The 27,614-nt window shown below is 46.8% G+C and overlaps 2 protein-coding genes across 5 annotated transcripts in view; both read left to right on the top strand.

Moving 5' to 3' along the window:
* Positions 1–1,280: 1,280 nt before the first annotated feature.
* Positions 1,281–19,494, top strand: RINL (Ras and Rab interactor like). Of its 3 annotated transcripts, XM_058195064.1 has the most exons (12): positions 1,281–1,320; positions 2,181–2,684; positions 2,774–3,665; positions 7,381–7,453; positions 7,967–8,055; positions 9,353–9,682; positions 10,682–11,329; positions 13,984–14,298; positions 15,413–15,541; positions 16,664–16,824; positions 17,905–18,237; positions 18,453–19,494. In XM_058195064.1, exons 6-12 carry the CDS (start codon positions 9,364–9,366, stop codon positions 18,531–18,533), a joined length of 1,986 nt encoding a protein of 661 aa, XP_058051047.1. In that variant the 5' UTR covers positions 1,281–1,320; positions 2,181–2,684; positions 2,774–3,665; positions 7,381–7,453; positions 7,967–8,055; positions 9,353–9,363; the 3' UTR covers positions 18,534–19,494. The 3 variants fall into 3 exon arrangements, with proteins under 3 accessions (XP_058051047.1, XP_058051048.1, XP_058051046.1); XM_058195065.1 differs by lacking the exon at positions 2,774–3,665 and having other exon boundaries at positions 2,181–2,429; XM_058195063.1 differs by having other exon boundaries at positions 2,181–3,665.
* Positions 19,495–19,634: 140 nt separating this feature from the next.
* The window catches only part of LOC131204165 (SPARC-related modular calcium-binding protein 1-like), a 30,586-nt gene continuing 22,606 nt past the window's right edge, over positions 19,635–27,614 (top strand). For both annotated transcript variants that reach the window (XM_058195072.1, XM_058195071.1), the window contains exon 1: positions 19,635–21,809. In XM_058195072.1, the coding sequence (XP_058051055.1) occupies positions 21,744–21,809 (66 nt within the window). In that variant the 5' untranslated portion in view covers positions 19,635–21,743. The remainder of the gene's footprint in view (positions 21,810–27,614) is intronic.

Raw genomic sequence — 27,614 nt, 5'->3', positions numbered from 1 at the left:
TATTTATTTACTTGTCCCGTGCATGTAGCCGCCCATCTCACAAATAAGTCAACCCTTCCTCAGGACACTTTTTAGCTTACCTGGCCCACGGGCACGTCTTTTGCTCCTGCTATCATTTCTCTACCCACGGGTGGAGAATCTGGGGCTCAGATTCTTTTTTTAAAAAATATAGTTTTTTTATTGAATTTTAACAATTAAACAGTTTTCATTCAACTCTTGTGCATAACTGTGACCATTTACATATCATCCTATTAGTGTTCTCCTATACTCTATATAATTTTACTAAATTATATTACTAATTCTAATTAGAATTTCTAATTCTTACTAATTCTACTATCTGTTATTTCCCCTTTTTTCCTATTTTCGACCCAATTATACCATTTCTCCCATATTACATAAAAATCCGAATCCATCCATCCTTTCAGTTCAAGTGTCATTTTGTCCATCACGGTGCAATCCAATATTTTTCTAATTATTAACTCTTCAGAGGGTGTATTTGAGCTTCTCCAACATTGCGTAAATGCCAATCTTGCCGCCGTTGTCATATGTAAAATAATATATGGGTGTTTTTTTTCATATTTTGTTTTCATCATTCCTAGAAGAAACAGCTCTTCCGTTCAGTTTCTTCTGTTCCTGGGGCTCAGATTCATTTGCCTGACGTCTTCTGTTTCTCCAGGAGAACATTCAGAGACCACCACCACCCCCCAAAGAAAAAAACAGTTTGGAAAGCTTGATCAGGGAAAGAGGGCTTGGGGATCAACTGGAGTCTCGTGGGAATGAGCAATGACGGAGATCATGGTTGATGCCAGCAAGGAGCACAAGGGACCAGGGTCTCGGTAAGGAAAGGGTCTGGGTGTCTAGGTCAAGAAAGAGGAATGCCTGTTTGCCCAGTTGGTTATGTGAAGAGCATGTAATCCAAACCTCCACAACTTTTAAGATGTGTGGATTTCAATTTCCAGAATTCCTGGAAGGAGATAAGGGGGAATGCTGGGAGCGGAGGTCCATACAATGCCAAAGTTGAGAAACATTCCTTGGATCCGCCATTGCTATCGGATTGCCGAATCATCAGCCATGATTGCTACCGGATCACGTGATCCTGGTTTGCACACAAACAACTGGAGGGGTTTTTTTGGCAGCACAAAATCAATTGGCCTCTTTCGTTTGCGTCTTCTCTTTCGTAGGTCACAGGAAACGACGGGGCGAAAACCCAGCAGTCGCATCCCACTTCTGGACAGGCTCTTGGCCACGAGGGGCATTTGGGAGCTTCTGGATGTCCAGCCGGAGCAAGTCAAGAGGTTGCTCTCGTCACACCAACCAGGGGTGAATAACTAACCCTTTTTAGAAGGACTAAAATTTTTGCCCAGGATTTCTTTCCTGAAAAACTGATCTCTTCCGATCTGTTGGGATTGGACTAATTTGCTGGTCATATCTACTCGACTCATCAGAGCGGGGAGGCAGGGAATGTTGCGGGTCTCATCCCCAAGGGAGATACGCCTGGTGGGACCCAGAAGAAGGGCCTTCTCCGTGGTGGCTCCCTCTTTCTGGAACATCATTTCCCCCAGAGATTAGAATGGCCCCCACTCTAATACTCTTCCGGAAGGCGCTGAAGACCTGGTTCTGTCAGCGGACCCTGGGGAACCCAGTGCGGGAGGGAGCCCATTAAATGGCTCGTGTGATCTGCTGTTGCCGGGTGGGAGGTGGGGAGGTGATTTTGTTATATTGTACTGCATTCATTTATTTGATTCTTTTTAGTTTTTATTGTTTTAAATGTGGCTTTATATTCTGTAAGCGCCCGTGAGTCGCCATGGGCAAATAGGCGGCAATATAAATTCAATCAATCAATCAATAATTGCCTTAAACCTGGTTCCGCTAGCTGGCCTGGCACCCTGATAGGGGCACCCAAGGCCAAGGGTAGCGGATGGGATATAGAGAAGATAACATCCCCATGCCACCCATTCTTTTGTTTTTTAGTTTTCTGTTTAATCCTCTTAATTTTAATCACTTATTACTTTTTTTATTATATTGTAAGTCTCCCAGAGTGGCTGTCACGGGGAGGTGGGTTACTTAAAATTTAATCACTATCAATCCTACCGAAAGGGTGAGAGAAATGGGTATTTAGGAGGTGGTGATGGTTTTGCTTTCCAGCAACCCTGCCGTCTCCATTTTTCACCTCTTTTCAGTCATTCATCGTTGCTAGAAATGGGAACGGCGCCACCAAGACCCTTTTCCTCCGGTTACCTGAAAGTGACAATAAGGTTGTTGACCTTTTTCCTCTTGACGACAATCCGGGTGAGTTGGTTTGGTCCTGGATCTTTCTGTCCCCTGGGAGGTGAACAGGGACACCTGGCAATCTCGTGGAACAATGCAGCATTAAGCGGTATTTTCAAACCAGTGCTAAAAAGATCTTCAGTCAGTCTTAACCTTAGAAGGTAATTAAATGTCTTTGGAGATTCTCCGTCATCCAGGTCATGGTTGTCCCAAAGGTGATTTTTCAGGAGGCAAGTGGACTTCCTTGGTTTTTTTTTTGAAGACGTTTTGCTTCTCACCCAAGAAGCCTTCAAATGGTGTGGGAGCATGAAGAGATTTCCAAACAAATTGCAGACTACAGGAACCATTTGCAAGACTCAGGTGACCCTGAGGTCACAGATAAACCTTCAAGTTCCTCAATGACTCTCTAAAACAGGGTCTCCAACCTTGGCCACTTTAACTCTGGCGGACTTCAACTCCCAGAATTCCCCGGCCAGCAAAGCTGGCCAAGGTTAAAGTGGCCAAGGTTGGAGACCCCAGCTCTAAAAGGATGCAAATGACCAGCTGTCCGCAAGGAGTATAAATCCTTCCATTCCCCACCATCCAGTCAGAGCCGAAGAAGCTTCTTGGATGAGAAGCGAAACGTCTTCGAAAGAAAAAACAAGGAAGTCCGCTTGCCTCCTGAAAAAGCACTTTTGGGTTAGAAGAGAATGTTTTCAACTCAGGATTAAGCTGTGGGGTCCTCGGTGCGTTCTGAGGTGGGTAGTTTTCTTGGCAGATGTTTCATTACCAAACTAAGTGACGTCACAACACTGATGATGTTTCCTAGTTTGGCAATGAAACATCTGCAACAAAACTACCCACCTCAGAAAGCATCGAGGACCCCACAGTCCTCACGTTTATGACGGAAAGATGTTTGCTTTTCTTTCCCACAAGGAGGTTGTATGAATGAATGTCTACACTTTCGGGGTTCTAGAATTATACATGTAGAGGAGAAACAAGGAGCATGGATCCCTTCCCTTTCTTTCCCTTCTCTGCCAGCCCCCTCACCAAAATTTCACCTCCCTTGCTCGATCTCATGATGAGAACCTGAAGTGTGGGAAATAGGAAATGTCCAGGCTTTGAGCTACCGTTCCTCACTTCCTTGCCCCAACCAGTTGCTGGACCTCAACACTCATCGTGTCTCTTCTGGGGAATTTCAAAACATCATTTCCTTCTACTTAAAAGAGGAAGTAGTTTGGAGAAGCGCAGAAGGACCAGTTGTCGCAGGCTGCACGCTCGCCTTGTAAACTGGCGACCTCCTTAAATTCTTGACCGAGAGACTGGCCGTTAGTTCTGTCTTTTTCCCTCCGTTCTCCGGCTCTTGCTCTTTTCTCATCTTGCTTCCCCTGAATTTGGTGTTCCCCGTCTCTGAACAGGTGAGGAATTCTTCCTTGTGTTAAATATGTGTTTTAAATCCTACCTTGCTTCTAGGCAAAACGGAGCGATGTAAACCGATTCTCTCTCTCTCCCTCCCTCTCCCCCCCCCCCATTCATTTAAGGAAATGAACAAGGGGGCGAGGGAGAGAAGCACCTTTCCCAACCAGAGGAAGAAAGCCAGGGGTGTCCAATCTTGCTAACTTTAACACTTGTGGACTTCAACTCCCAGAATTCCCGATGGCTGGATGGGGAATTTGGGGAGTTGAAGTCCACAAGTCTTCAAAGTTGCCAAGGTTGGATACCTCAGTCTGCTCTGCATAAGAACTGGAAAGAACTGGTACAGCTTCCAGGTTTCTCTTACAGAATTACCTAAATTCTGCAAAACCTAGGGGTTGGAGTGGTGCCAAGTGGGCAGCCCTGTGTCTTTGGCATCTGCTGAAAAGGTCAGGCTGCTTTTCCAAAATGCCGCTAATTATTCCAGGGTGAATTTGTCTCAAGGTTGTTTCTTTAAGCTTATTTATGTGCATCCCGCCTTCAGCGTGTTCTTAACAAATAATTCAAGGTGGCCGGCATATCCCACCTATCTTCCTCCTCCTCCTTTTCCCAACAACAACAATCCTGTGAGGCAGGTGCGTTTACAATTCTGCTTGCCGTACCTCAAAAAGGATGCACAACAGCAGAGCCAGAAAAGATTGGGAGAAGGGGCAACTGAGAAGGGCCAAGGGGCTGGCATGGCTTCCTTGCGAGGAAAGGTTGCAACGTTAAGGGTTTTGTAGTCTTTAAAGGAGGCGAAGGAGAGGGGGCAGGTTGGAGGTATACAAAACTGTGATGTGGATAAATTGCATCAGGAGGCTAGCTTCCCCTTCTCTAAATACAGTTAGTTCATTTAGTGACCATTCTAACGACACTGAAAAAAGTGACATGACCTTTTTTCACACTTACGACTGTATAGCATTCTCAGTGTGAGAAAAAATTGAGACCTTTGGCAACTGAGGTCATTTATGACGATTGAGGGCCCCAGGGTTGTGGGATCACCCTTTTGTGACCTTCTGACAAGCAAAATCAATGGGGGAAGCCAGATTCACCTAACAACTGTGTCCCGGACGTAACAATTTGCAGTGATTCACTTAACAGCTGGGGCAAGAAAGGTTGTAAAATGGGGCAAAAGTCACTCAACAAATATCTGGTTTAGCGACAGAAATTTGGGGCTCAATTGAAGTCGTAAGTGAAGGGCTGCCTGTGGTTTTCCCTTCTCTAAATATTAGAACCAGGGGTCACTCTGTGAAATTGAATCCTGGAAGGATCAGGACAGACAAAAAGAAATAGATATATATTTACAGGATGCACAATTCAACGTTGGAATTTGCTATCCCAGGAGGTGGTGCTGGGGACCAGTTTATCTGGCTTTTTAAAAAAGGCCTAATTTGTAGAAGTCACAGAGAACAACGGCTCATGACCTTGATGGCCTTGGGACTGTCTCTGAAGGCCTTCTGGTGGGAGATGACCGGATTGGATGACCGCACCTCAAAAGAACAGGCTACTGCATTAGAGAATACAGAATAACAGAGTTAGAAGGGACCTTGGAGGTCTTCTAGTCCAACCCCCTGCTCAGGCAGGAAACCCTCTACCACTCCAGACAAATGGTTGTCCTTCTTCTTAAAAACTTCCAGAGCATTACAGCCCAAAAAATATACAATATATTATAATTGTGCCCTTATCCTCTCCAAAACATCTTATATTCTCGAGTAGGTTTATTCCCTTTGCCTTCCACCAACACTGATTTTATAAAATCCCCCCATATTTCATTATAATTGTTTGTTTTAATCATCCCTTTTTAAAATTTAATTTCTCTTGTTAATTTATCGTTTGTTGCCATGCTCCAAATTTCATTATACAATTCGTTCAGATATAAATATATCCTCTCTATATTAACTACGGGATTTTGAAATGTTAATAATGCATCATTATTAACATTTCTGTTAATAGACGAAGAAGCTGTTATAGAAGAAGAAATATAAGGGGGGCGGAATGGTCTCCAGGGGTGGGGGTGCACTGTATTATTTGTATTTTTTTCTTTTTTGTATTTAGATGTGTATGTATATGTTCGTATTGTTGGCATTACTTGTATTTAAAATAAATTTTAAAAAGTATTTTTTTTAAAAAGCTTTGCGAGCATTCACAACTTCTGGAGGCAAGTCGTTCCACTGATTAATTGTTCTCACTGTCAGGAAAATTTCTCCTTAATCTAGTGCTAACAAGAAATGTCTCCTTAGCATTAGATAGGCCAAAGATCTGATCATGTAGATTGATGTTCTCAAACTTATTTTATTTTACATATAGTATTCAGTTGTTTATACCATCTGCTATCAAAAGATCCTTGGATGTTTTATTAAACTATTTTAATAGTTATTTGAGAGCTTCCACTATTGCTTCTGTGTTTCGTGCCTCAGTATAGAAGGAAATCTTAAAACTTTTGAGTGAAGAGGCTCTTGGCATTTGAAAATCAAGAGTTTTCAGGATCCTTGAAGGAAGGAAGTACATAGAGAACATACACGAAACCACAGAATCAGAATCCTAGGGCTGGAAGGGAGCTTGGAGGTCTTCTATCTAGTCTGACCCCCTGCTGAGGCAGGAGTCCCTTATTTCCTCCTGGACAAATGGTTGTGCCATCTTTTCTTGAAAACTTCCAGTGATGGAACACCCACAACTTCTGAAGGCAGGCTCTTCCATCGACTTAATCGTTCTCACTGCCTGGAAATTTCTTCTTAATTCCAGGCTGGATCTCACTTTGATCCATCCATCCATCCCACTTGGTTCAATTTTTTTTTTAATTTTAATTTTTTGCTACTGGCTGATTACCTCTTCTTCCTCCTCCTGAGATGATCCTGGCCCTGAGATCTTTTCCTCAGGCCAGACGTGTCAGTAGTTCAATTTCAGACTTCCTTCTGTCCTCCAGATGTTCTGTTGTGAACGACGGATATGTCTCAATCCACCGAGGGAAGCGTTGAGTCAGGTTGTTGGGGCATCGTGCAAGTCATCGTGCAGATTTCCAGACTCTCTTCTTTTTTCCACTTGGCCTTTAGTTGGAAATTGTGAGCAGAAATGGGAAGAAGTTGCTCTGATTATAAAGCATGTGCTTAGCTAGTAAGCCCCGGCCAAGGACAGAAGCTTCCTTCCTCACCCCCCTCCCCATGGCAATCATCTACAGGTAGTCCTCATTCGGCCCAAAATTTCCGTGGCTAAGCGAGAGAGCTCTGGAGTGATTTTAACTCCATTGTACGACCTTTCTGGCCGTCACTGTTGAGTTAATCACTGCAGTTGTTAAAATTAACAATATGGTTGTTAAGTGAATCCGGTTTCCCCATTGATGTTGCGTATCGGAAGGTCGCATGACCCCGGGATGCTGTGATCATCATAGATATGAGTCAACTGCCAAGCGTCCGAAAATTGATCACAAGACCACGGGGATGCTGCAACGGTCGTGTGAAAAGCAGTCATAAGTACATGCCAGTTGCCAAGCATTTGAATTTTGATTACGTGATAAGTCATTTTTTTCGATACTGTTGTAACTTTGAACAGTCACTAAACAAATTCTCTTCCTCCCTCCCTCCCTCCCTCCCTCCCTCTTTCTTTCTTTCTTTCTTTCTTTCTTTCTTTCTTTCTTTCTTTCTTTCTTTCTTTCTTTCTTTCTTTCTTTCTTTCTTTCTTCTGCAGCCCTTCACCTCAAAGGTTCTCAGTTGTATTTCAGAAACCTTTTGGAACTGCTTGGCTTTCACTTTGTGAGCAGGTGAGCACCAGGGAGAGGGAGGTTGTAGCGTTGAAGCAGGCTGGGAGGAACTTACTGGTGCTGAATGTGGCTTTAATTAATCCAGTAATTGCCAAATATTTCTGAGATCAAAGGGCAGGCTCCTAGCATCTGCCCTTTCCCAAATATCTCTGTTCCTCGGAAGACCTTCCGAATTGTAAGAGGAAATCGGGCAGGCTTTGGGAAAAGAGGTGTAGGAAAGAAATCTCAGACTACATGCCCTGAATATGCTTAGAGCACCCACTTTAAAAACAGCCTCCATGGTGCAAAGCTTTAATCTTTCATGGTACATTTTAATCTTTTAATCCTTTAACGATTTTTAACTTGTTTCTATCATTTGCAAGCCACCCAGAGTCACCTTGTAGTGGAGAGGGTCAGCATAGAAATGTAATAAGCAACTAAATTAGTCATAAATAAATGGGAAAAAAGGTAGCACAGAAGACCTACAAGGAGCCAATCGTGGCTATCGTTTTTGTCATTGTGCTTCTCTTCCAGGGATATCCTGCCTTGTTTGCTCAGGGTCGCCCACGCCTTTCAACTCCCTGGCACAGCTGATTTAGATGCAGTTGCCACCTTGGGCCCAAGTGAGTGAGAATACCCCACGTTCCGCTTTGGAATTTGGGGGGAGTTTGCCTAATCGGGTTGCTTCATATCTGTACTCTATGGAATTTGGTAACCTGGTTTTTTTCATTTGAACCAGTGCATGCAGTTACCAAGAAAGTGGAAGGTTTCTGTTGTGTCTTGCCCGCCCTCAGAGCAGCCGGGGCCTTCTTATCTGCTCCCGAACACGGAGGAATGTATGCCTCCCGGCCCCAGTCCTGGCTCCATGCCCAGACAAACTGCAGAAGAAGGAGCACCTCCCGGCCCCAGCCCTGGCTCCATGCCCAAGCAGGCTGCAGAGGAGGGAGCATCCCCCGGCCCCAGCCCTGGCTCCATGCCCAAGCAGGCTGCAGAGGAGGGAGCATCCCCCGGCCCCAGCCCTGGCTCCATGCCCAGGCAAATGGAGCGGTAGACCCCTCCCCCTCCTCCACAGCATGTGAGCCTGAGGAGGGTTTATTTCCAACAGCTGCTGATTGGAGTGACCCTCGCATCAGAAGATTGGATAGGCGGAGGCAACAGAAGGAAGGGAGGGGCAGGCCTGGATAAGTGCTGAGTCATGGAGCCACACCCCATGGCCTATATAAAGGACCTGCTTTCTGGCATTCTCTGAGTCAGGCAAAGTCAAACTTATCTTGCTGAAGTCACTTACTGGTCTCCTGCCTGCCTTGAGAATTTTGCTAGGACTTTGGGCAGAGCTGCAGAGGCACGCCTGATTCGGATTTCCCTGACCCGGCCGTCAGCGGAGGAGTGGGACACGACAGTTTCGTTTTATTCGGAAAGAAGTTAGATCTTTCTTTCCACTCCAGACTTAACCATAGGGATTCCAGTGGAAGAGAATATTGGTGTCTCAGGGTTGAACGTGTCCGTATGTGTGTGTCCGTGTGTCCTTGGTGCTCTCTGGGCTTGCTTGTTTTCTTGCAGATGTTTTATGACCCAAGGAGAAGGAGGAGGGGGGAGGACTGTGGGGTCCTTGGAGCTCTCTGAGCTCGGTGGGTTTTCTTGCAGACCGTTTCACTACAATTAAGTAACATCATCAGTGCTAGAAGGGAGTGTCATTTGTGGAAAAGAGGAGGAGTAGTGTGAGAGCGTCTGGTTCTCTCTGAACGTGGTTGTTTGCTTGCAGGCGTTTCATTGTCTGGCAAAGTAACATCATCAGTGCATTGAAGATGTTGCCTAATTGGGTAATGAAACATTTGATGTCATAGAACAGTTTTGAAGCCCTCCACCCCTCCCGCTCCAAGGGTTCCTCTCCTCCATTTCCTGTTTTTTTTCCCTCCTCAGCGTTCTGGGCGATGCCTCTTAAACCTACCAATGGCCTGGCCTCAGATGACGCAGAAGCCAGCTGCATGGAACCCAACGGGGACCTGCTGAAATCCAAGCAGCCCTCGTGCTCCATCCGCGTGACGTCCGAGGACGTGGCCCTGTGCATCGTGAACCCCCTCTTTCTTTCCGTGCACAGTGACATCGAATGGCTCGACCTGGCCCCAGGCCTCTACCACTCGACACGCAGGCGGGGATCCCGGCCGCTCGCCAATGGCTCAGTGAGGCAAGAAGCCCCAGTTAGACTGGAACGTCTCAAGTCTCTGGAAGAGAAAGAGAAGACGGGGAAAGGTAAGATTTGGGCAGCTCTTGGGCGTGGTGGTGTTATGGATATAAAAGTTCCTCCCCCCCACCATCACCCCGGTTTTTTTTTTTTTAATTTGCATTTATATCCCGCCCTTCTCCGAAGACTCAGGGCGGCTTACACTATGTTAGCAATAGTCTTCATTCTATTTGTATACTTATATACAAAGTCAACTTATTGCCCCCAACAATCTGGATCTTCATTTTACCGACCTTATAAAGGAGGGAAGGCTGATTCAACCTTGGGCCTGGTGGGACTAGAACCTGCAGTAATTGCAAGCAGCTGTGTTAATAACAGATTGTCTTAGCAGTCTGAGCCACAGAGGCCCTTTCTCCTGCTCCTGAAGAGCATGTTTTACCAACAGAAGAGAAGAGAATCTTTATAGCTCAGGGTTGAACTGTGGGCTCCTTGGTGCTCTCTGAGCTTGGGGGTTTTCTTGCAGATGTTTCATTACCAAACTAGGTAACATCATTAGTGTTAGCAGTAACATTGATGATGATATCTAGTCTGGTAATGAAAGATTTGCAAGAAAACCACCAAGCTCAGGGAGCACTAAGGACGCCATAGTCTCCTCCTCCTCCCCCTCCACTCCACAAACTCCACTCCCTTCTAGCACTGATGATGCTACCTAGTTGGGTTATGGAATGTCTGCAAGAAAACCCCCAAGCTCAGAGAGCACCAAGGACTCCACAGTCCGTCTCCTCCTCCTCCTCCTCCTCCTCCTCCTCCTCTTGTACTCCGCAAACCCCACTTCTTACTAGCACTGAGGATGCTACCTAGTTGGGTCATGAAATGTCTGCAAGAAAACTCCCGAGCTCATGGAGCATCAATGTCCCCACAGTTGAACCCCGAGCTACAAAGATTCCTCTTCCATTAGTAGATACTACTGTGTAATATCACCAGCTGGCATTCTAAATGGTAGATGGAATAGCACAGATTGGCTAATTTGCCCACAGGTTCCTTTCTTGCCGTTTTCTTCCCCGCAGAGCCTCCGCCCTGCTCCGCCTCTGCGCAAGGGGATTTCCTTCCTCGCACACGGTCCTGGAAGAGTTCGGAAACGGAGGCTCCACCGCCGTGGTCTCCCACCGTGTCCCAAAAGGAGACCCGCTCTCCCCACCGTGTTTCCTGGGTGGAAGGGATCTCGGCCGACGCTTTTCCCTGCTTGAAAAAGGCCCGGTCTGAATCCTTGTTGCTGAACGACTCCATGTTGCTGCCTCTCATCCCGGAATTGGATTCACTCTCCATCAGCAGCATGGAGGACGAGGGTGAGGGTCTCCCTCCTGCCACCCCTTCGCCACAGAAGAGACGGCGCCCCTCCTCCGTCACCTTCACCCACAAGGTTCTCAACCGTCTCTCAGCCATGAGCAGCGCCCTGACCGGCTTCCTCTCGCTCGAGCGCCGGGTCGCCAAGCGGGTGCAAGAGCTGGTCCAGGAGCCCACGTCGGACGTGGGAGGCCTGGTGCAGAACTTTGTGGAGCACATCCAGCAAGGAGCTGGATCCCGGCACCCAACCAGCACCGACATGCTGCAGGAGATACGGAATATGATCAGCAGTCTGAAGGGCTACCTGGGCGAAAGTTCGGATCTGCGCGCCGCCTACGGTGAATACAGTGACGCCGAGGAACTGGATCTTGGTATGGAACGGGGTCTTCCGAGAGATTTGGGGGCGGGGAGTCTGAAAATGATCCATTTGCCTCAGTAAGAGCTTCTCGGGGTTCTCTGAGCTTGGTGGTTTTCGTGCAGACGTTTCATGACCCAGCTAGGTAACATCATCAGTTTTAGAAGAGAGTGGGGCTTGCAGAGAGAGAGGGAGGAGTAGGAAGAAGAGAAGGAGTACTGTGGGGTCCTTGCAGATGTTTCATTACTAAACTAAGTAACATCATTGGTGCTAGAGTGAACCAACCCTCTTCTACAGGGGTTGAACCTGAGCCACAAATACCCTCTTCTCCCGGTAGAGCAAAGTTTTGCGATCAACTCCTCTGTCTGCAACGACTCCCAAGGAGTTCACCTCTCAAGTCCGTTTCCCAGAAAACTGATCATAAATATCTCTTGCCCTATCTCCGAACAACTGAAAATATTTCTATGGTTTCCACTCTGGCCTCTCGGCAGGTTTACAGCAGTGTCTGCTGACATGAACACCGATAGCTTAGGAAATCAACCTGGCCTGTGGTCGGGGTTGTGATGCAAGCAGCGCCGTGTGTGGCTTTGACAGTTGAAGGAGAGGTTTGGGGCGGTGGATGGGACGGGGACGGGGGGAGGGGGGGGAACCCAGAAACCAATAAAAGAGATTATTTGTAACTCAGGGTTGAAATGAGGGGCCTCATTTCTCCGAGCTTGGTTGTTTCCTTGCAGGCATTTCATTACCCAGCTACATAACATCTACAGTGATAGAAGGGAGTGGGGTTTATAAAAAAAAAAGACCAAACCTCACTCCGTACTAGCACTGAAGGTGTTATCTAGCTGGGTAATGAAACATTTGCAAGGAAACAAGCACGCTCAGAGAGTCCCAAGGACCCCACATCTTCCTCTTTCTCCTGCACTCCCTTCTAGCACTAAAGAGAAGATTTGTAACTCAGGGTTGAAGTGAGGGGTCCTTGGGGCTCACTGAGGTTGGGGGTTTTCTTGCAGGCGTTTCATGACCCAACTAGGGAACATCATCAGTGCCAGCAGACAAGCAATCAAAGAGTAAACAACAGCTTAGTCAAGGAGCCACCAAGAACAAGGTCACCAACACTGACAGCGTGAGCCACTTGAATATAAATAGGCAGCAAGCCCTTCTAGCACTGGTGACGTTACCTAGTTGGGTCATGAAACGTCTGCAAGAAAACTACCAAGCTCAGAGAGCACCAAGGACCCAAAAGAGCTACCTTCAACAGACAATTAAAAAGTGGGAAGCTTTTGAGCTTACCTGCACAACCTTTTGTGCAAAATTTGGAAGAAGCTTTGGGCTGCAAATTAAATTCCAGCTTTAAGATCTTTTTCTAAAGACGGATAATCCGGGGTGGTTTGCTGTGTTAGTTTCCCACAAGGTTTTCAGGTCATGTTTACCCAAGTGGGTTTATCTTCTGGTAAGTCTCCAAAGCAGCTGGACAAAGGTGGGAAAACTTTCTTAACTCGGCAGCCCTTGAACCCGGTTATGGCACGGGAGGAGGTTGTAGGTTCAGTCTCGGCCCTCGCAGCTCAAAAGAGGCAGCGGAACAGATGATGGAAATTTCTCTGCATAAGCCATGATTGGTTTGACCAGGGATGTCTTGAAGACACATCGCTGGTCGGATTCCCACCTGGGGCCCCAAGCTAAAATCTGTGACTGGCAAATTGAATTAATACTGAAGAGGGGTGGACTTCGACTCCCAGAATTCCCCAGTTTCTCAACTTTGGCAACTTTAAGAGGGGTGGACTTCAACTCCCAGAATTCCCCATCCAGTGAAAGTATATAAGAATGGCAGTGAAGAACATAAAATCAGCATACCAACACTGGAAAAGCAAGACCATCTTGCTCAAAATATTGAAAATTTCAGTCCTACCTCCGGATCCAATGGGGCCTTATCCACTTCGTTGCTCTCGACCTTCCTGAGATGTTAACTGCTACTTTTTGTAGGCCAAAGGGTTGCTCCATCTTGGACAATATGAGCTAAACAGATGGAAGTTGGCTTGCAACCAATTGCATAAGATGTTATTGCCTAAGACCAAAGGACCCACCTCTTGGCTCCAAGGTCATTCTCTTGATCTTGGGGGACTGGAGGCTAAAACATACCAAAAAATGGTTGCAGGAATTAGGTATATCTAGTTTCATTAAAAGAAGGACTAGGGGGGACAAGACCGCAGTCTTCCAATATTTGAGGGGCTGCCACAAAGAAGGGGGAGTCAACCTATTCTCCAAAGCAGGGGTCTCCAACCTTGGCAACTTTAAGCCTGGAGGACTTCAACTCCCAGAACTTTAAGCTGGCTGGGGGGATTCTGGGAGTTGAAGTCCTCCAGGCTTAAAGTTGTCAAGGTTGGAGACCCCTGCTCCAAAACACCTGAAGGCAGGACAAGAAGCAACAGATGGAAACTAATGGAGGAGAGAAGCAACCTAGAACTAAAGAGAAATCTCCTGACAGTGAGGACAATTAAGCAGTGGAACAACTTGCCACCAGAAGTTGTGGGTGCTCCAACACTGGAGGTGTTCAAGAAAAGATCGAAGAGCCAATTGTCTAAAATGTTACAGGGTTTCCTGCCTGAGCAGTGGGGTCGGACTAGAAGACCTCCAAAGGCCCCTCCCAGTTTTGTTATTCTTCTTTTGGGCCAGGTTCCGTGATGGAAGACGCCCTTTACAAATGCATCCTGAAGCCGCTGAGAGATTTGATTTATGCCCAGTTGCTGGACTTCCGCACCCGGGACGGGTCTCTGAACCGTTTGCGTGAAAATCAGCTGACCTTGAGCCAGCAAAGCTTGGAAGAGCTCGGAGTGGCGGCCGGGGTGCCCGACGCGGCTTGCCTGGAGCGTATCCAGACCAAGCTGAGTCTCCTGCACCAGGCCTACTCGCCCAAGAAGAAGGAGACGCAGATGCTGAAGATCTGCAAGATGCTTTATGAGGCCATGAACCTCCACTGCGAGAAGGCAGGTAGGAGGCTTCCGGGTGGGCTATTTTTCAATTCTGCTAACGTCTATTTCCGTGGTTGCGGAAGACATTTATAGGGGGAGGGGAGAAAATAGGGCAGGGGTGAAATGCTCCCGGTTCGGACCAGATCGGCCGATCCAGTAGCGATGGCGGCAGGTGGTTCGGAGAACCAGTAGCAAAAATCCCTGTCCCACTCCCATGCCCAGCTGAAGCACATGATCGTCAGAGCCTTTTTTTTAAAAAAAACTTTTAAAAGCATTTTTTAAAATGCAAAAAATCTGAAGCCTGCTAGGCAAAAAATGGGGGGTGTAGGCAAAAAATGGGGTGGTGGGGGGTTCGTTTGACAGAGAGAGAGAGAGAAAGAAAAAGAAAGAAAAGAAAGAAAGAAAGAAAGAGGGAGGGAAAAGGAGAGGAAGGAAGGACTACAAACCTGGCACTAGACACAGCTTCAGAGGATAATCCAGGGCTGGAAGGGACCTGGAGATCATCTAGTCCAACCCTGCTCCAGCAGGACATTGTTAGTGAGTTTCTGTCTTTTGATCCCCCCACTCACATAGCCACGCCCACCCACCAAGCCACGCCCACAGAACCCGTAGGAAAGACATTTAGATTTCACCATTGAAGTAGGGGAAGGTTACAATACAGGTAGTCCTCAACTTACGACCCCAATTGAGCCCAGAATTTCTGTTACTAAGCGAGATATTTGCTAAGTGAGCTTTGCCAGATTTTACAACGTGGCATACCAGAGTTGTTTAGTGATTGCTGCACTTGTTAAGTTCATAACATGGTGGTTAAGGGATTCTGGCTCCCCCCCCCCCCCGACTTTGCTGGTCGGAAGGTCGCCAAAGGGGATCACATGACCCCGGGACACTGCAACCAGCCAGCTGCCAAGCATCTGAATATAAATCATGTGACCTTGGGGGTGGCTGCAATGGTCATAAGTGTGAAAAATGGTTGTAAGTGACTTTTTTCAGTGTTGTTGTAACTTTGAACGGTCACTAAACAAACTTGTAAGCCGAAGAGTAGCTGTAATAAAGGCGCGGAATATATTGCTGAGCTGCTTCAGATGTCTGCTGCCCCTCCCCCATAATATGCCTTTGCTTTCTATTTTTGGAAGAGCCGTTTGGTGCCGATGACTTCCTGCCAGTTCTCATCTACATGCTGGTGCGCTGCGATGTGGTGTCCGTACAGTTGGATGTGGAGTACATGATGGAACTGATGGATCCCAGTCAGCTGCAGGGAGAAGGTAGGGTGGGCTTGCTGGGTTCAAAGCTGGATCTGTTTCCAAGGAAGAGTTTTCTTCCACCAGCCATGAGATCATCTTAAGTTCTTGCTAAGACTCAGAGGTTCTTCTAAATGTGGAACGAAAGTCCTGGTCAATCACCAGGAGGCAGGGAATTCTAGTCCTGCCTTAAGCTGAAAAGTGGCTGGGCTGATCATCAGAAGCGAAGGATTCTAGTCCTGCCTTAGGCATGAAAGCTAGATGGGTGACTTTGGGCCAATCACCAGGAGACGGTGAGTTCTAGTCCTGCCTTAGGCATGAAAGCTAGATGGGTGACTTTGGGCCAATCACCAGGAGACGGTGAGTTCTAGTCCTGCCTTAGGCATGAAAGCTAGATGGGTGACTTTGGGCCAATCACCAGGAGACGGTGAGTTCTAGTCCTGCCTTAGGCATGAAAGCTAGATGGGTGACTTTGGGCCAATCACCAGGAGACGGTGAGTTCTAGTCCTGCCTTAGGCATGAAAGCTAGATGGGTGACTTTGGGCCAATCACCAGGAGACGGTGAGTTCTAGTCCTGCCTTAGGCATGAAAGCTAGATGGGTGACTTTGGGCCAATCACCAGGAGACGGTGAGTTCTAGTCCTGCCTTAGGCATGAAAGCTAGATGGGTGACTTTGGGCCAATCACCAGGAGACATTGAGTTCTAGCCCCACCTTGGATACAAAAACTGGCTGGGTGCCTTTGGGCCAATCTCTCAGTCCAACTTACCTCATAGGGTTGTTGTGGGGAAAATAGGAGGATTATTGCCTCTTCAATAATTGCCGCTTCAGTTATTTAATATAATAAAAGTGGATTAAAAATTGAACAATACAATAAAGATTGTACTTTCTGTACTAGAAGCCTTGGGGTTATTCAAAGTGCCCTGTTGCACAGGGAAGTGCTCTCTACCTGTTGTTGCCTTGACAGGTGAGAGGGGAACAACAAGAAACTCACAAGACTGGCTTGAAGTTGGCTTGGGGGAGGGGAGCTTAACTTGGTCTTGCAAAAGGTCCGTCAGAAACCTTTGAACTGTCACTCCAAGATTTCTCCCGAAACGTGACTGTGTTCCCATGTTCCTATCCTCCCTTCCCCTCCTCCTGCGTTCTAGGGGGCTACTACCTCACCACCTGGTTCGGGGCTCTCTACCACATTGAAAACTTCCAAGCAACTTTTACCCTCACCAGACAGATCAGCGTGGAGGCCCAGCACTCCATCCATCAGTGGCATCGCCGCCGAACCATCCATCACCACCATCGCCGCAATTTGCAGGTGAGCGTGGAAGGCAGGTGAGAAGAGGACATTGAAGTCGGAAAGGCAGGGCAAAACATCCCTTCAGACCAGTGTTTCTCAACCGTGGCAACTTTTAAGAGATATGGACTTCAGTTTCCAGAATTGACCATTTCTGTTGCTAAATGAGGCATTCATTAAGCGAATTCTGCCCCATTTTGTGACTTCTTCGCAACAGCTGCAAAGGTGAACCACTGCAGTCATTAAGTGAGTGACACAGAGGGGAAGTGAATCTGGCTGCCCCATTGACTTTGCTCATCAGAAGGTCGCAAAAGAGGATCACGCGACGTCAGGACACTGCAACCGTTATAAATATGAGTCACTTGCAAAGCATCTGAAATGTCAGTCATGTGACCATGGAGATGCTGCAACGGTTGTAAGTGTGGAAACTGGTCATAAGTTACTTTTTTCAGTGCCGCTGTAACCTTGAACAGTCACTAAACGAACTGTTGTAAGTTGAGATCTTCCTGTACAACATTTTGTATCCAATTTGACGCGTTTTGGAGCAGTTGAGTACTGCGGTACCACTGCAGATGCCAGACAGGGTCTTATTTTCTTTTGACCCCCAAAATAAGCAGTTGGCCTTATTTTCGGGGAGGTCTGATTATTTTTGAGGTCCAGGAGGTGCCGAGCACGGTCACCTCCTGGCTGCTGCTGACACAGCCGCTCGTCAGCTGTTTGCCCCGAGGCTCTGCACGCACTTCCAGTCAGGCTTCCCAGGACTCTGCACCATGCCATCGGCCCGGCCATGCTACTCCAACCAGATGTCCCGTCGCCCCCCCTGTTCTTCACTAATGGCTTTTGCAGTAGCCATTAGTGTGACAGATGGGCTGTGGTGGCTAGGGTTGTGGGAGCGGCCCTTAGGTGAGGGCATGTGGCAGTGGTGAAATGTAAAATGTGTTACTCCCGGTTCTGTAGGCGTGGCTTGGTGGTGGGGATAATGTGACTGGATGGGCATGGCCAGCTTTTTTTTTTTTTACTTTTACTTTTAAAAGCATTTTTTGAACAATTTCTTCAGCCGAAGAGGTTGGTTGGACATTGGTTCTCTTCCCTTCTTTTCAGCACACCCTCTACGTCTCCTTCCATGAACCCTTCAATAACCAGAAGACTATCTCCGTCCCTCCCGACATGACCACGGCATTGGTCTGCGCCGCCTGTGCGGAGAAGTATGGCGTCTCCGACGGTGCCGCTTATGGCCTTTTTGTGATATCGGACAACTCCAGTCAACTCTTAACGGAGGACAGCTGCCCCCAGAAGATCCGTGCAGATCTTCTCCAAAGAGAGGGCAGCGTCAATTTTGTTTACAAGCCCAAAAATAGCCCCCGGACTGCCTCTGCTGCTGGTCTGCTTCAGGAAGCTGTCAACTTGACCGAGTCCCGCAAGCCTCTTGAAAAGGTGGGGATGGAGCAGTTGGATGGGGATTGACTATGGCCATGGTCCTTCCTTGTCTTCTCTGGGTTGGATGAAGTTTCCAAGTTGGCCTAAATCCAGGAAAAGGCTGAGTGTCTAGGGATTAGACTAGACTAAGACTGGTTTAAGGTCCAACCTGCCTCAGCTGGAGTCTCTAAGAAAAAACAATCCTTAATTCTGTTTTTGTTTTTTTTACAAAGGTAGAGTTAACCAGACATCAAGTGAACTACAGCAGTGCAAAGCCAGAACTGAAAATTGCACGCCAAAATCCCCAAGTCTAATTTTCCTTTCTTTAGATACCTCCCATGCCCCCCCGTGTCCAATCAAATTCAAAGAAGATATTTTCAGAACGGTCGCTTTGATATGCAGCTCTATTCCGTTCCCCAACCGCTTGACCTTGAAACCCGTGTCTCGGGGAGATAGGGTCAACTTTTCGTTTTCCTTGAATCCCCCCAGCTCCTCCGAGTTCATGGCAGTCTGGCCCCGAGCGATAGCCAAAGGCAAGCCTGAAGTGGCAGCTGACATGAGGACTACAGGGAAGAAATCTCTTGAGCAGACGATCTTGATGTGCTGAAGTGCTCACCTTGGCAGCAGCTCTCATCATCCTTAAAATTAGTAACGCGACAGGACTGTTGTTAAAAGATTGTTGGACCTCCCCACCCAAAACTGAGTTTCCCCAACCAGCCTAACACGAACCAGCCCAGAGGAACCGGGAGAAAAACAAGAACAGGTCTCCTACTTTCACACGTAACTTCCTTCTCTCCCCTTTTGCTCTTCGTTGCCTTCTCTGATCAGTTTCTGCAGAGTTGGCCCCGTGTCTCCAATCGTACAAAGCGAGGACATTTTGCTATCCTCTCCGGGTGGCTGGCTGGAAGGCTTTTTCGCCCACCCAAGACAGATTTATCGAGTGGATTCTGGAAAAGTCAATTAAACGTACTGGTTTAATTTTACACGTCACCTTTTAAAATAATGTCCTTTTCAGATCTTGGGCTCTGGCGTTTCCTCCTCTCTTTTTTTTCAAGAGAATGGGAGCCATGTCTATAAATTCGATGCCGGCCTGGTATTTTGATTTAAGCCGTTTGTAATTTTATTTAAGAAGTGCAAAGATGCAGCTATCCCCCCCCTTGGTGAACCCTGCATCCTCATAGTGGTGTTTTGTGGATAACAGTGGCCATAAAGGAATTATTTGAAGCGTCCAATCCCACTTTTTCCCAATGTTATTAATATCTTTTTACAATCAAGGCCTTACAGTGTCTGGAGTTTGTTCTTCTTCTTGTCAGTTGCGAAGTTGTGTCCGACCCATCACGACCCCATGGACAACATTCCTCCAGGCCTGCCTGTCCTCTACCATCCTCCGGAGTCCATTTAAGCTCAATTAAGACAATTAAGCTGTGGAGTTATATATACTGAAATGGGTGTTTTTGAGGTGGATCTAATACCGCAGTCCACAATTCACAACAATTTGTTTAGTGACTGTTTGAAGCTACAGTGTTCTAGTCCCCTGTTCAAGCAGGAGACCCTCTACCATTCAAGACAAGTGGTTGTTCAGTCTTTTCTTAAAAACCCCCAATGATGGAGCACCCACAATTTCTGGTGGCAAGTCGTTCCCCTGGTTAATTGTTCTCACTGTCAAGAAATTTCTCCTTAATTCCAGGTTGCTCCTCTCCTTGATTAGCTTCGATCCGTTGCTTCTTCTCCTGCCTTCAGGTGCTTTGGAGAATAGGTTGACCCTCCACACTTCTTTGTGGCAGCCCCTTAGATATTGGAAGACTGTCATCCTCTAATCCTTCTTTTCATTAAACTAGACATGCCCAATTCCAGCAACCGTTCGATCCCGGTGCGATTTCTATCCAGCAGAGAGCAGTGTCTGTTTCCCAAGAGACTGTACGCTCAGTTTTGCCCCTTGCACAATAAACGTGCCCCGTTCGCGGCTCGAATCCAGAACGCCTACAGTTGGGTCAGCAGCTGGTGCTCCGGAGGGTCACTTCAAGGAGGAGCTGTGGATTCAATGGTTAAAGCTTAACCCATGCTCAGAGACTAAAGGGGCTGTCAGCAGCACATTTTGTTCTCACAAATATCCCTGCCCCAACCTGGGCTGCCGTGTGTGCGTGTCTCTCTCTCTCTCTCTCTCTCTCTCTCTCTCCCTCCTCCCTGTTTGCTCTTCCCTGTAACCGTGTAACCGAAACTCAACGGGTAAGAGATCGGCGTGGAGGAGCGATGGCTGCTTGGGAGTGTTGAGAAGAGAGATTGGGCAAGGAAGGAAGATCTGAACATGCTTGTGGCTTCTTGGAGGGAACTGGACCTGCACAACAAGATGTTCTTCCACAGATCTTCTGCTAGAACAGTGTTTCACAACCTTTAGTGACTTTAGTGATGTGGATGCCAACTCCCAGAATTACTGCGGCGTCAAAAAAGTGACTTATGACCGTTTTTCACACTTAAGACTGTTGTGTCTGCACCCCCAGGGTCATGTGATTTACATTCAGATCAGTAGTGGGATTCTGCCAGTTCTACCCGGTTCAGGTAAACCCACCCTCCGCTGACCCACCCGGACTTCATTACGTCCTTTTTTTAATGCTCTGTGCATGCGCAGAAGGTCCTGAGCATGCGCGGGGAGGTGGTTGCTCACATTTGTGAACCGGTAGTTAAGTCAGTACCACCCCTGATTCAGATGCTTAGCAACCGACTCATACATATTACGGTCGCAGTGTCCCAGGGTCATATGATCCCCCTTTTATGACCTGGCAAGCCAAGTCCACGGGAAGCCAGATTCCCTTTAACTACCGTGTTCCTAACTTGTCAACTTGCAGGGATTCGCTTACCAACCGCGGCAGGACAGTCATAAAACGGAACTAAACTCAACTTATTAAAGTTACCCTCGCTCAGCCACAAAAATGAACTGAGTTTCCCTTAGCCATAAAACCCCCCGGGGGGGGGGGCTTCCGTTGTGATGGTAACCCTCTAAGGACCACCTGTGCTCCTTCAAGCCCTCTGGAGCTGGGCCGCCCTTTTGCAAAATCACTGGAGGCAAAGACTTCAGAATGGGACCTCAGAGGTCTTCTAGTCCAGCCCCCTGCTCAAGCAGGAGAACGTCTTACCATTTTAGATAAGTGACTGTCTCTTCTTCAAAAAAACCCTCCAGCGATGAAATCTACCCAGCCGGCTTCTCTGTGACTGCCTCCCTCTGGCCGAACTTCAGCCTCCCATCTGGAAAAGGGGATGGGCAGGTATCTCCCCCCCCCCGAGGGGGCGTGGCTTCTCCTCCAGCTGTTGGTGGCCCATGTGCTTTGAACACCTTGGAGAAGAGAGCAGTGACCGGCTGGGAAGGGCGGGGAAGTGCTGGTGGGCTCTCAGGGCAGGGGGGGGAGTGGGCTTTATAACTTGGCAGGCGGTGACTCAGCCGTGTCCAGTCCGGGTCCCCTTCGTCTTGCTTTTTTGGGGAGGGGGCTGCAGAAACCTCGGTGGGGAGAACTGAAGAGTCTGCCAACGCCATGCAACCTCCTGAGCTTTGGCTACTGCTCTTCCTCCTACAACTGACAGCATCTTTTCGGTCTCCGGTAAGAAAACCTGGAAGCAATTTGTTAAAAACAACTGATCTGAACTTGGAAGCATAAAGGGAGGGGGGGCTCTGTGCACTTGTTTTGGGGAGGGGCTCCTAAACGGGGTACACTGATTCTTTGATCCTGAATGGGGTAGACATCCCCCCTCCCCTCTTTTTTTGTACTGCTACTTTTCTGGATCTTTGTCATGGGTATACTATAAACTCATAAATGTTTGAACGCCGCAACACATGACCAGGGAAATACCTGTATGCGTGTGACTTTTAAACCTCTAGATATTGAAAACTTTTTTTTCTAAAAGAGATCAATATTTGGCAAAGAAAGGTTATTTCCTTTGGCGGTGTGCAAAGTTAAAACTCTAAAAGCAGAGAATTTGGGAGTCTGTTGTCTTATTTTTCATACCAAGTCTGAGAGAATCCGAGCTAATATTTGGGGCTGTTCTCTATCCTGCCCCCCACCACTTTTTTTTTTCAAACCTGGGGAAATCATTACTGATTTAAAATAAGTCTCTGGCACCAGCCCAGCAAAAATGAAGCAAATTTTGTTCCCCCCCCCCACTCTATTTCATTCTATTTATTCAAACATTATGAATGTCTCCAATCTGGCATAATGTGGAGTGGGTTTTTGATGGTAGGTTAACTGAATTTTAATTAAATTTCAATTATCAGTACATAATCTTTCCTTGGAAAGTGGTATCATAGTTTAAGGCAGGGGTCTCCAACCTTGGCCACTTTAAGACTTGTGGACTTCAACTCCCAGAATTTAAAGTGGTCAAGGTTGGAGACCCCTGGTTTAAGGTAAAGAGGTTTGTAAAGTTTGGTTCATACAGATAGTTCTCGACTTACAACAGTTTGTTTAGTGACCGTTCAAAGGCCTTGAAAAAAGTGACTTACGACCGTTTTTCACAGTGACGACCTTTTCATCGTTCCCCATGGTCACGTGATCAAAATCCGGATGCTTGGCAACTGTTTCATATTTATGACCGTTGCTGTATCCCGGGGTCATGAGATCCTCTTTTGCGACTTTCTGACAAGCAAAGTCAATGGGGAAGCCAGATTCATTTAAAATCGGGGTACTAACTTATCAACTGCAGTTATTCGCTTAACAACGGAGGCAAGAAAGGTCATAAATTAAGCCAAGCTCACTTATCAACTTTCTCGCCTAGCATTTTGGGCTCCATTGTGCTCATAAGTCAAGCATTTCAGTGTTTCTTGACCTTGGTAACATTAAGATGCACAGACTTCAACTCCCATGTTGGCTGGGGAATTCTGGGAGTTGAAGTCCACGCATCTTAACATTATCAAAGTTGAGAAACGTTGTATACATTAACTGAGCCTCTAACTGCCCTCCCTATGACATTCAAAGCACGTTTTGTGTTCCATTTCTTGCAGAAAATACATTTGTAAGATTTTTTTAAAAGTAAGTTTTATAAGTTTAATGTTCAAGTCTTCTCTGCCACAATCTTTTATCCGTCTTCACGTAAAGTCCTTTTGATTTTGTGATGGTTACTGGGTAACTTCACTTTATTTATTAGTTGGCTCTCCATAGGCCCAGGCGGAAAATTACAGTAAGCAATAGAGCTTCCATGTTTATAGATGTTAGAAAAGAAAAAAGAGACACAGTGACATTTATGTCACCATGTGCCAAGGTTGATGGATGGTTGTAAACAGGGAAATCTCTAATCTTACTTCGTCTGTTGTTAAGCTTTTTTGCAAAGCTTTTCGTGCTTATCTTAGCTTACGGAATAGATGAGTTCTTGCTAAGGTTTTGGTGTAGTGTTTTTCCTAGGATTCCTTCGCCTTCATGTTCCTAGAATTACCTTGAGAGAACATGAGCAGACTATAAATTTTATAAATCAAACAAAGACATGTTTTCTTCCCAAATCTCCCATTGTTCACACCTTCTGGCTTAACCTCTTACTCACCTCTTAAGTCCAAGTGTGATTAACTCTATCAATATGCATCTTTCCTCCATTCCCCTCTCCCCACTCAGGGTTGGGAAATTGTAAGTGTTAACGCTCTGAGAAGAGGACCTTCCTGTTTAGACAGTGAAGGGTTGCATCTCATTCTTCTACGCGACGAGTCAGAATTGCGGCATTTGGGACTTGAGGTGGAATGTTGGACACAGGCTCTAGAGTTCTGTCTGGATGGTTTTTTCCTCTGGTCCCCATTCTCAGTTACCTTTTTGAATTATATGTTATAAGCTCCTTCTTTGGGCAAAGAACTTCCTCTGACTCTCTTGCTTGTGCAAATTGCTCAAGAAATAATTCAGGAATGTGCTTGTAGTGCTCAATCAATGTGCTTACTCTACAATTCCTTTTTGGTCAGGAAAGTTTTGCTGGTTTCTTTTTTGGCTTCATGCTATAGTAGAAAAAGTTAAATACAGGCATACTTCGACTAAACTATTTGTTTAGTGACCGTTCAGAGTAACAACAACACTGGAAAAAAGTGACTTATGACCATTTTCACACTTACGACCCTTGCGGCATCCCCATGGTCATGTGATCAAAATTCGGACGCTTGGCAACTGACTCATATTTATGACGGTCGCAGTGTCCCAAGGTCACGTGATCCCCTTTTGTGACCTTCTGACAAGCAAAGTCATTCGGGAAGCCAGATCTGCTTAACAACCATGTTAGCAACTTAACAACTGCAGTGATTCACTTAACAAGTATGGCAAGAAAGGTCATAAAATGGGGCAAAACTCTCCCAACAACTAGCAACCAAAATTTGGGGGCTCCATTGTGGTCATAAGTCGAGGACTACCTGTATATCAATGTCCCAGAAAAACCCCACGGTTTTCTCTGTTGCATATGAGAATGGAGTGGTCAGAAACACTGGAGGTCAAGAATCAAGGACAAGAATCAAGTGTCTGCAAGATGTGGCCACAAAAGTCAACATGGCCACCACAAAAGTCCAATCAAGCTTTGCCTATTTGTTAAGTGCAACATGGACGAAGCACTTCCTCCTCTCTGCCTTTTAGAGAGCTATTTTTTTTTCTTTTTAATTTTCTCCCTAACTTTCAGATCTTTAAAGCTGGAAGAAGCTAAAGGAGAACACGGTAGATTTGAAAAGGGTTTCTTTCATGATTTTATTTTTTTCTCAAATCCTAAATCTTATCTGGAAAAAAAAAAAATCCCAGTGATGAATTTGTCTGTTTTTGGCTAATTACTCTCAGCGTTTGGGCTACTTGTATGGTTCTGGAAATAATTAGATTTTATTCTGGATTTCTCAGGGCTGTTCTTGGCCCCCAGCTGGAAGATGGCTCTGTAGTCCCTTTACCAAGAACGATGGGCTTGAGCTGGGTGCTCCTTTCTATCCAGCAACAGGCCAGGCTTTCACAGATCCCGAGACACAAAGCGCATGGCCAAATTGGGAAGGACTGAAATCCATATTTAGTTCCCAACGTGTCACTTGCAGGAGCTAATTTTAACCTGCTCTTGGGAGGCCGAGTCTGTTCGGAGTGAGGTCATCTCTTCGGTGGGCCCTTAACAAAGTTCACCAGCTAGAAACACAACCGGGCAACCTCCACCCACAGGGTCTTCTCCTGGATGTGGACCGAGCAGAAGAATGTCCCCATTTGCTAGACAAGGGTGACGCATGACAGTCTCTGTCTAGGGAGATTCTCCGCCATCCAGGTTGTCCCAAAGGTGTTTTTTTTCCAAGAGCCAAGTGGACTATCTGGTTTTTCTTTGAAGAGGTTTCACTTCTCATCCGAGAAGCTTCTTCCGCTCTGACTGAAGAATTCCATTCCCCACCATTCAGTCAAAGTTGAAGAAGCTTCTCGGATGAGAAGCGAAACCTCTTCAAAGAAAAGCCAGCACCTTTGGGACAGGAAACTCTCTCCATCCTGATCTGATTTTTCGGCACCTCGGGAGCGACAGATCAGGATCTGAATCTGATTGAACTAAACCAGAAGTTTTTCCAAATATACATTTTTATGCGAAAAAGATAGTTGTGACATTCGGTCAGGCAAAGAAGAAATAAGAGTAGAAAGACAACAGCGTGGAACAAGGGATGCCAATACAGGCAGTCCTCGACTTATGACCACAACTGAGGCCGACCTTTCTGTTGCTATGTTGCTAAGTGAGTTTTGTCCCATTTTATAAACTTTCTTGCCAGACTTGTTAAGCGAATCGCTGCGGTCATTAACATTAGCCACAAGGTTGTTAAGTGAATCTGGCTTTGCGTGACCCAGGGACACTGTGACCGTCATAAACACGAGTCAATTGCCAGAGTTTCAGTTTTGATCACATGGCCATGGGGATGCCGCAGCGGTCAGATGTGAGAAAAATGGCCATAAGTCACATTTTTTTCAAGGCTATGAGATACTTCTAATGAATAGTCACTAAACGAACTGTTGTAAGTCGAGAACTATCTGTACTTGGATTTTATCCATTATTTATTCCTTAAGAACGATTGAACAAACCTTTGCCTGCTAAGTCAAGGAATGTCAAAAATGTCCAGTTTTGAGTTAGTTCTCAATTTCGGAATTGAGTTTCGAGCTAGTTTTCCATTTCCTCAATTTAGGAAGCTCCTTTTTGTTTCGTTGACAGTAATCTGTCTCCAAAATAGGTAATCATCCCAAACCAGGAACGTATTCTACGTTTTGTTTAGCTGTCATTCTGACTTCTTCGAATATGCTCCCACTAAGGGACGCGGTGGCTCAGGGGCTAGGAGGCTGAGCTTGTCGATTGAAAGGTCGGCAGCTCGGCGGTTCGAATCCCTAGTGCTGCCGTATAACGGGGTGAGCTCCCGTTACTTGTCCCAGCTTCTGCCAACCTAGCAGTTTCGAAAGCACGTAAAAATCCAAGTAGAAAAAATAGGGACCACCTTTGGTGGGAAGGGAACAGCGTTCTGTGCGCCTTTGGCATTGAGTCATGCCGGCCACATGACCACGGAGACGTCTTCGGACAGCGCTGGCTCTTCGGCTTTGAAACGGAGATGAGCACCGCCCCCTAGAGTCAGGAACGACTAGCACGTATGTGCGAGGGGAACCTTTACCTTTACCTTAAACGTTGAGATCAGGGGTCTCCAACCTTGCTGACTTTGAGACGTGTGGATATCTGGGGGCAGAGCAGAGCAGGTTCCTAGCATGCTGCAAGGCTCCAGCTTCCTCCTCCTCCTCCTCCTCCCTCTTCTCCTCCTCACCAGTCCACAAACCCCACTCCCTTCTAGATAACTGATGATGTTACCTAGCTGGGTAGTGAAACGTCTACAAGAACATCACCAGTATCAAGGACCCCATAGTCGTCGTTGTCCCCCTCCTCCTCCTCCATTCTTGGCCCCCCTCCTTGCCTCCCCCCCCCTTGTCAAATAAGGCCCCTTCATAAGCCACTCCGCAGCCCTTGCTAATCAAGGGCCTTTGTCATCTGAGGAGGTGGGGGACAGAGCAAGGAGGGCAGCTGCCCTACAAGGCAGCTTTGAATCTGGCAAAGGGAAGAGAATTTCTGCACAGTTTCTCTCGCACGTTTGCCGGCGGTGCTAACAAATCCTGCCAGCTGACAGCTGAAAGAGCCGTGTGTGCTCTGGCACGGGGCAGCCGATGGGCCACCGAAACCACAAAAGCTTGGCCGCTCAGAAGCCCAGATGCTGAAACAGCAGGGAGGGAGAGCAGAGCTACCTGGTTCTCCAAACGGTTTGCAGAATGTGGTTTTTTTGCACCTTTGAATTCAGCCCAGGGGGTAGTCCTCGACTTACGACCACAGTTCCCCTCCTCCTCCCCCCCAAAAAAAAATAATTTAGGTGGCTGAGTGAGATATTGGTTAAGTGAGTTTTGCTCCATCTTGCGACCTTTCTTGCC

Source organism: Ahaetulla prasina, chromosome 10 (assembly GCF_028640845.1).
Source record: "Ahaetulla prasina isolate Xishuangbanna chromosome 10, ASM2864084v1, whole genome shotgun sequence".
Lineage (NCBI taxonomy): Eukaryota > Metazoa > Chordata > Lepidosauria > Squamata > Colubridae > Ahaetulla > Ahaetulla prasina.
This window is presented reverse-complemented; position numbering and strand designations above follow the sequence as displayed.

Coding starts and splice junctions, on each gene's coding strand:
- RINL (XM_058195065.1), top strand. CDS start 9,364: ATGCCTCTTAAACCTACCAATGGCCTGGCCTCAGATGACGCAGAAGCC. Junction 14,299..15,412: donor CCTCCACTGCGAGAAGGCAG/GTAGGAGGCTTC, acceptor TATTTTTGGAAG/AGCCGTTTGGTGCCGATGAC. Junction 16,825..17,904: donor ACCATCGCCGCAATTTGCAG/GTGAGCGTGGAA, acceptor CCTTCTTTTCAG/CACACCCTCTACGTCTCCTT.